The 8,430-nt window shown below is 53.2% G+C and overlaps 2 protein-coding genes across 2 annotated transcripts; both read right to left on the bottom strand.

Moving 5' to 3' along the window:
* Positions 1 to 798: 798 nt before the first annotated feature.
* Positions 799 to 1,569, bottom strand: MPC1 (Mitochondrial pyruvate carrier 1; the record flags this gene model as incomplete). Its single annotated transcript, XM_014690535.1, has 3 exons — positions 799 to 1,060; positions 1,160 to 1,232; positions 1,497 to 1,569. The coding sequence occupies 3 exons, from the start codon at positions 1,567 to 1,569 to the stop codon at positions 799 to 801; spliced, it is 408 nt and encodes a 135-aa protein (XP_014546021.1).
* Positions 1,570 to 3,265: 1,696 nt separating this feature from the next.
* On the bottom strand, positions 3,266 to 7,019 carry G6M90_00g103260 (uncharacterized protein; the record flags this gene model as incomplete). Its single annotated transcript, XM_014690536.1, has 5 exons — positions 3,266 to 5,912; positions 6,021 to 6,162; positions 6,272 to 6,414; positions 6,486 to 6,797; positions 6,871 to 7,019. 5 exons carry the CDS (start codon positions 7,017 to 7,019, stop codon positions 3,266 to 3,268), a joined length of 3,393 nt encoding a protein of 1,130 aa, XP_014546022.1.
* Between the last annotated feature and the right edge of the window lie 1,411 nt (positions 7,020 to 8,430).

Below are 8,430 nucleotides of genomic sequence, written 5' to 3'. Positions count from 1 at the left end.
AGCAAGAATCCATAATGATGCAATCCTGTCGCAGTCTTGTCCCCAACTCGCTTTCTTTAACCGCGCGTTCATTGGTCCATAACTGCGCCTGTACACAGCGTCAACCACGGCTACCCGAGGATAGCCACGGGAACCACATGCCCCTTATGCCGCGAAGGACAAAGAGCAAGATGCGGCCAGTTTTTAACTTACGTACTAGTTAGTTAGTCTCTCGAGTACCAAGCAAGCAGAGCCCATGTTGTACCCGCCGATCAACGAATCAGTTGGGTAAAATGGCGTACACCGCAGCACCACCACTCCTTGTTGCTAGTATTACGAACCAAAAACGGGGGGCGCCTAGCTCCATTTCAGCACCCGGAGAGAACACATTCAACGTCACATGATGAACCCGTGCGCATTCGTTCTACGTACATACTCGTAACCCTTGTTTCCGGGCGAGGATTTCTATTTCCATGGCGCAGCCCGAGCTAGATAGATCTCCCCGTCCAGAACAAGGTCTAGACTTGTCGACTCGTTTCAAAAGGTGTTGGTTTGTGTGACTTTTGTACAAATGTACACATGGCTGCAGACACGATGCCATTTTACCACCGGATATCGATCCGGTCTCCGAGAAATTCAGCCCCGGCGAACCACGCATCCCGTCTCTGAATCACTGCTCCTCCGTCTGCCCGTTCAACAACCTCTACCCTCAGTCCCCCACGTGGCAAGTCCTCGCTCTCTCCCCAGCCAAGTCTATTCTGCAGAAAAAAAAGAGAAAACCCGAAAAAGAGCAAATGTGTTGTATATGAGCACAGGTGTTTATTTGCCCACTGCGCTCTTCACCTTGTCCTCCACGCCCTCGACCTTATTCTTGGCCGCCTCGATGCCCTTTTCCAGATGCGTCTTCTCCTTGCCGCCCCAGTGGTGGTATGACAGGTATCGGTAGCCCTGGGTCAGCTGGGCGCACTCGTTGACGAAGTGGCACGCGAAGAGGAGGTAGTTCTTGGGCGTGACGGCGAGCGAGTACCGCATGAACGTGGCCGAGTAGATGCACAGCGCGCCGGTCATTTGGCCCGAGATTCTGCAAGAGTCAGCTTACTTTCAATTTTTTATTTTTCTTTTGGGGTCGCCGTGGGTGGAAAGGGGAAGAAAAAAAAGAGAGGCAGCTGGTTCAACGTACAGGTCGGGACTCTTTTGCGTGTCCAGCACTGCGGCGACGGGAATGCCAAAGTTTGACACGGGACCCCAGAAGTCTGTGTATTTTCGTTTCTTGTCAGTTATGTTCAAGAGTGAAGTTGTATCTCCGGGGCTCCGATGTTCGGGGGGATAAAAGCTTCGAAATAGCTCTTTTGCTATTTTCTTTCTAGGGGGGGAGGAAACCGCCGCTCGGTGGCTCTAGGAAGCTCGAGGATCTGCATTACGCTCGATTCGTAGATTCACGCATTGGCCTTGTACATTGTTCCACGGGCACGTAGGTGAGAGAGGCCAAGGGGGGGTTGTGCAGGGAAACAACGTACGTGTTGAGCAGACGTAGTCCAACACGGGGTTGGACCTGATCTTTGCGTTGGCCGCCTTGATGAGAGCTGCCATTGTGGCGAGGAATGCCGGACTGCAACTGCGGGAACTGGGAGACGGGGAGGGCGGATATCTCGTCGAGGTCCGTAGGGTCCGTATGGTGTTGAGGATCGATGGGATGGATGGGTCGCCCGAATTTTGGCGGCGCGGGAAGGGCGGTCACGTGGCCTCAACGTTGGCTCCTTTATCGGACTTGCTGGCGTATCCGCGTTATAGCCGGGGAGGTGGCACCCTGTTGGGAAGAAGTTTTTTTTTTTTTTTTTGGCAGTACCTGATTAAAATTGAGTTGTTTAGTAGAGTGTTTCTTCTATGGGCTCTGCGATTTTAAATTACCATTCATTTATTTTACTAGATTTTCTTTTCACCTTGGAAAGCAGAGGGATTATTAGTGTTTATAGCGGCGACTTACACGAACTTGACAGCGTGGGGAGCGGGTCGTGCCTCGAAAGTCGAGACGATCGCAGGTGTCCATCAAGGATTCTGTCTAATCCCTTCGTTTATGGTAACTTGATTAGATATTTTGGCTTTAGATGAGCTACATGCGGCTTATTTATCTCCCAATCACGGATAACAGCTCCGTATGCATGACGTATCGAGTATAAATGGCAGCTTGCGCTTCTCCATCCACGGCCAAGATGGTGCAGCGATCATGATTCATGTCTCTCAATAGCCAGACACTATTTTAATAAAGAGCCCACAAAGTCGTTTAGACGATAACAAGCCCCCATGATTCCCAAGAGCCTTGTTCCTGCGTCACGCCAAGACGCAGTACGCAAGCTTGCTTGCCAGACAAGCAGATAGTATCACCTCCTAGTAACTTGCCAGCAACATGAAACGAACGAGACGTATAACTCAACCTCGAGAAATACAATCACTACTATACTAGCTAGCCCCGTTAAACGCGTGCTCGCACCTCCAATTCCTGGGCCTCATCGTGAAACTCGCGCCCCCAATCAACGACACGCCAAGCACCTGTCAACGCAGTCATTCTGGGCCGAGCGCAGAGCTAGCCCCCGTTCAAAGCGCCAGTGCCACAATTACCATCAGGGGAAATGACCATGTGGTCCAGCTGCGTGATGCCGTCCGAGGCTGTGGATTCTTTTGAATATACGGAGTAGTACTGGTATGTACTTCTGTTGTTTCAGGTGCTGCGGTGCAGGAAAACAAAAAGAACATATACACAATCGGTAGCAATCGCATCCTTCGACCGTGGTTGTCCCAGCGTTTGCTCGGCCCGTCCAGCCGCCTCCTTGTCGATTGTGTAGGAAACAAAGTTCCTTGCTCCTTCGAACGTGGCTACGAACATGCATTTGGGAGACGGCACTCAAGAATCCGGCGACCCATCACACAGAACTCTGCCAGACGTTAAGCCATCCCAGCATGTTCGATGGAGACCGAAACGAGACGCGGATAACATCATGAAAGACGAAAGAGTGAAAGAAAATTATGTATTATATATAAGAAACGAATTTCATCCCGCCAAGCTAGTGAAGAAGGGAAAGCGGAAACTTTCCCGTGCACCATCAACAATCTTGTCTTCCTTCTTCAAAGTTTATGTGGTAGAGGTCCCAATGCGTTAAAGGGCCCTGTATTTATGTATAGGTTTGTCTTTTCGCATAATCTTCTTTGTTTGATAACTCTCAATTGTCCGCCGCCCTATAAGTCATGCAAGTCGTAACAGTTGTTTGGCTTGGCGCCACGAGAAACGTCTCTAAACACCGGGAGGGTTAAATCCAGTGCCCTTGGGCCAGTTGCCTAGACCAGCGGGGTCGCCACCAATGCGGACGTAGACACCAACAGCGGGAATACCACCGTCCAAAACGAAGAACTGGTACCAGCCCGGAGGGGCAATGTACTTGCTGGGAGGAGATGTAACCGTGCAAGAGGTACCGCTGCAGGAGACGGCAGGGAAGAGAGTACGAGCACCCATAGAGTTGCCGTGAGTGCTGGATACGGATCCCAACAGAGACACTTTAATATCGCCGTTTTGAGCCGCGGAGCCCAGCGAGAATGTGACCTGCTGACCATAGGACCAGTCCTTGTTGTCAAGAGTAAAGGTCGGACGAGGCTTGCCTCTCTTCAGATAAGGGGGGCTAAAGGTCTCAACACGATACTCCTCCGGGTTGACGCCGTCCTGAGGATCTGAGCCAGAGACAAGGACGCGGCCATCGAGCAAAGTGATGGCCTCGGAGTGGTAGAGACGGGCCACAGTGGTGTTGGCCATGATGGTAATACGAGAACCAAGGGGCTTGGTGGGGTCGTAGAGCAAGGCGTTCAGGTTGGGATCCTTGGCCAAACCGAAGCCAGCAACACCGTGGTGGGCGCCGTTCATAATCATATATGTGCCGTCGGGGAGAGGGGCCATGCACGTCATGACACGCTGCGAGGGCATGCGCTCGAGTTCCCACTTGGGGTTGGCAGAGTCAGGGTAGGTGCTCACACAGTTGTCCAAAGCATTGGCAACGCCATTAGTAGAACCGCCGCAGATGAGGATTCCGAGAGGATCGGAATAAGGGGCATGTTGAGGGAGAAGAACCGCAGTGCCTTCAAGAGGATAGGTGCGGCCGCCCATGGGGTCGTTGACGGCGCCGGGAATGTTGGGAAGCGTCTTGACGGTGTTGAAGTTGTTCTCGTCCAAAATTCTGGCTTCATTGTAGTAGGCGACAAAGATACCCCCCGACGGCAGGACGCAGGCGTAGGGATACAAGTTATTGGGATCCGTTCTCTCGAGCCATTCCATGTAGAGAGGCTTGGTGCCAGTATAGGGGAGAATCTCAAGTGTCGGCACAGGAGCACTGTTGGAGCCAACTTCACCACCAATGACAAGAATAGAGCCGTTGGCCATGATCATGGCAGTAGGATACCAGCGGCCTTGTTGCAGCTTGAGGACAGCGGCATTTTCTTCCCAGTCATTCTTCCCGGGCACACCAGGAGAGCCGTCAGGAGTGTACAGGCGAACGCCATACGTTGAATCCCCAGACCAGCCACCAACGTTAAGCTGTCGGCCAGCCTTGTCAGGAAGTGTCAAGCCACCAGCACAGAAAATGTCAGTCTTGACGTGCATTTGTCTCCAGGCAGCCTTGAAATTGTCGATTTGGGAAAGATCCAGTTCGTAAGCACCAGTTGAGTTTGGCGGTCCAGTTCCCCATTTCTCAAGGAAGGTAACCTTGCCCGTGATGGCCTGGGAAGTGATGAGAGGGACACAAACGCCACCAATGAGAAACTCGTAAGAACCAGCATCGGGAGAACCAGCAGCAGGGAAGTTCCACGAGTAGAATGGGTCTCCCTTCCAGAAGTATGTGGTCAAGAGACTGCCACCACCGCAGTAAGCAGACGCGTTCCCAACACATGGGATATTGCACTGCTTGTCATCAACCTTTTGGGAACCTTGAACGGCAATGTTAGCTGGGTCACCGCAATAGCACTCTTTACCGTATTCGAGGCCGGCAGCCATGTAGCCAAAGGAGCCGCAGAGGTCAAGACACTTCTTGGGAGTCATGTCGGTGTTCATAAAGTTTTGCCAGAAGAAGGTTCTTTGCTGGTTGACATTGTCCTGGTAGCATCCTTGATACTCCCACTGGCCAACGGTAGGAATAGCGGCCGGAGGTGCAACGACCTGGGGCTCGCCCATGGACAGGATGCTCATTCTGCCGCCGCCGCCGCAAACTTGGTTGGAATTGCCGCCGCAAGCAGTATTGCACTCGGTATCAGACTTGGCTTTCACGCCACCGTTGACGATGGAGTTGCCGCAGAAGCACTGTCGTGAATACTCGGCGCCGGCAATGGTAAAGCCTTGGTCGCTGCAGGCCTTTGCACACGACTCGAGAGTCAAGTTGGGGTCATCGGGGAGTTGCTTGTTAAGAATACGGCCGTTGACGCCGTCAACCCAGCAGCCATAGGCAGACCAGCCGGTGGGCAGGCCCGTGGCAGCAGGTGCCCCCGTCGAGGTTGCGAAAACATCAGAAACTGAGGACGAGGTGCTGGGATCGACACCGCCACCCCCGAGGGTGTAGACGGAGAGACGTTGACCGCCCCCACAAAGCTCGCAGCTGGAGCCCGCGCAGGCATTGCTGCAGTCAGCCGCAGGCGCCTTTTTGGAACCCGTATTCAACTTGTTCCCGCAGTAGCATTCGCGCGAATACTCGACGCCGAAATACGTGTAACCTGCGCAGTATTTGGCGCAGGTGGCCAGGGTCATGGCGTCGTCGGCATAGGCCTTGTCGCTCAGGGCTCGCTCGTTTGTGGCCTCGGTATAGCAGCCAAAGGAGAACCACATATCAACGGTGGCCGGCTGGACTGGACACGCCGATGGGGTTCCTGTGGGCGTTGTGGTTGGATCGGCACCTCCCGACGTGCTGCTGGGGCCATGTCTGATCAGCCTCTTTGTTCGTGGCTCTGATAAACGTCCGTGCCTGAACCGTCCGAGCTCTCGTCTGGACTCTGGACATATGCATGTGTCAACTCACCTCGTGGGCAATGTGCCGCCCAGGCTGTAAACGTTCAGGGCACCTGGGCCGCCGCAATACTCGGTGCTGTTGCCATTGCAGACCATGCTGCACTTGCTGGCCGGCGCGGGCTGCGCTCCATTGGAAATCCTCTTGCCGCAGTCTAAAATGAAGATGAAAAAAATACGAGCCTTAGCTTAGTCTTGTTTCAAGTCTTTCGAGGCTGCGGGTCCAGCCCACAAGTCCACGGTCCGTGATGCAGCGTCACTTACAGCATTCGCCTCCATATTCAACGCCTGCCAGAGTATTTGTTGCATCTGCTGCTGCACAAGCTGCTGTGCATTTAGCCACTGTCATCTGGTCGCCCGGGACTGAGCCAGCGCCTTGCAGCAAAGCGCGTCCCGTGGTACCCTCACTGTTCATCAAGTCAGCCAACAGCCCGATCACAGTCGTGATTGCAAACAGACATCAGCCTCCTAGACTTACGAGTAACACCCGTCTGATACCCAACCGTTGACTCCGGGATTGACAGATGGCCCAGCGACTTGGCTCGTCTTCCAAAGCGTCAATCTACCAGGGCCTCCGCATGGCTGAGTCGCGTTGCCACCGCAGGTCATTCCGCAGTCAGCGGCCGGCGCTTGCACGCCGCCAGTAGCTAGAGAGCTACCGCAGTAACACTCCGACGTGTACTCAGTCCCAGCATATGGAAATCCTTTTCCAAAGCAGAATTGCGTGCACATCTCGTTGGTCATTTTCGCATCAGTTGTATCGGCCGAGTTGATCGTCCGACCAACATCCCTGACTTGACCATCAGCTTCGTGCCCAGTCCACAAGATATCTGAAAAGGGGAATACACTGCAAAGTTCCTTACACATAGCAGCCTTGGTACGCCCAGCCATTACCCAGATCGGCGTCGGTTGGTGGCACGAGGTCGCGTCTCTCAAGAGTTGATGCATAGCTCGGCGCCAGCAAAGATAGAAAAGCAATGGACAAGAAAGGAGTAAGTGGCGAAGCCCTCATGATGACGGCTCTTTTCGCTCAGCGGCGAAGGCAAGACACTATACACCACAAGAGCCAACAACGAAAGAAAAAAGAATGAACCACTGCCAACGAGTGTACAAGGACCTCAACCCGACAAAAAGAGATGGAGTGACCTAAATAAGAATATAAAGTACACCGCGTAGTGGACTGCACCTCCCATCTCTTGGTGCAGGGGCCGGCTATGTCGGCGGCCTGGGCCCCTTCAATGTTCACCTGAACCACGCGATTGCTGTGATGTCGGACGGACCTCTTGGCGTGTCAACGGAAACAGGCTGTTCAAAAGAGGTGGGGAGCCGGGGCTGGGCATGCGCCTGGATAGTCTGAATACGTGCATGGTGAGAATGTACAAACGCACATGGGTCAAGTGGGTGTGGATGGGTGGTAGTAGTATGATGCGATAGTGACAGGCCACGACGGTCCGACATCTGAGTCGGATGCACCAGGAACCAATTTTCAAGCTCATTTAGGAAGGGGAACCCTCAGCCACAGCTCCCAGAGTTGTGCTGTGCGAACAGAGAGGGTCCATGCGCCTGTGGGAGGCGGCAAGGCTGACATCGCTAACCCCTTTGCAGAGGGAAACATTGATGCTGTCAATGTACATGACACTCCCCAATGTGTTGTGGGTTCATTGTCGAGCCGGGGCCGGGTATCTCATCGAGAACAACTTGGACAGACCATGGTGGGGCTGAAAAGCGCTATTCAGAATCGCTCTGTTGCTAAACCAATGAATACGAAGGTCATTTGAAGCTCTCAATTAGTCGTCGCCTGATGCTCTGGTGGGCAACCTTTGGGAAGCCGCCTGTGATTCGCCTCTGCCCATCGTACGCGAAGGTAGCCTCGATATTTGGATTACATCGGGTTATGATGTGTTGTCGCTTGGCATTAGTGATCCTGCGGGCCCATTCTCCTCCTTGGAGATCTACAGACAGTCGAAGCCTGCGATGCTGAGATCCAGAAGCCTAGCCGCTGCGGGGATGTGTAATGTAACCATGTATTGCCAAGAGGTGAAGCCACTGTTTAATCATCAATAATTTTGTGGTGTGAGAGGCGATGGAGGCTGAGTTGTTGTTGACGGATGTTCCCCGCTGGGATAATCGTCTACGCCAGACGCAGGACTTTACGACTTGTGTGTAGGCGCTCTTAAAGGAAGAACCAATACTAGACGCAGTTGCATATAAATTCAGTGATTGTATTCCGTACGCAGTGTTTTACCGCGGTTGTGGCCGTTTGAGTTTCTCTCGCAACCAGGATGGACGCCTGGCTTCCACGAGAAGTTGGACGGGGGTCGCATAAATGTCGAGTTGTATCATTGGACCCTGCTGACTCGGGTTTTTTGGCAGAAGGTCAAAATGAGGCATTCAAGGGCAATTCTATCAAGGAGTGGGGAAAC

This window comes from Metarhizium brunneum, chromosome 6 (genome assembly GCF_013426205.1).
Source record: "Metarhizium brunneum chromosome 6, complete sequence".
Lineage (NCBI taxonomy): Eukaryota > Fungi > Ascomycota > Sordariomycetes > Hypocreales > Clavicipitaceae > Metarhizium > Metarhizium brunneum.
The sequence above is the reverse complement of the archived record's forward strand: the minus strand, read 5'-3'. Positions and strand labels throughout refer to the sequence as shown.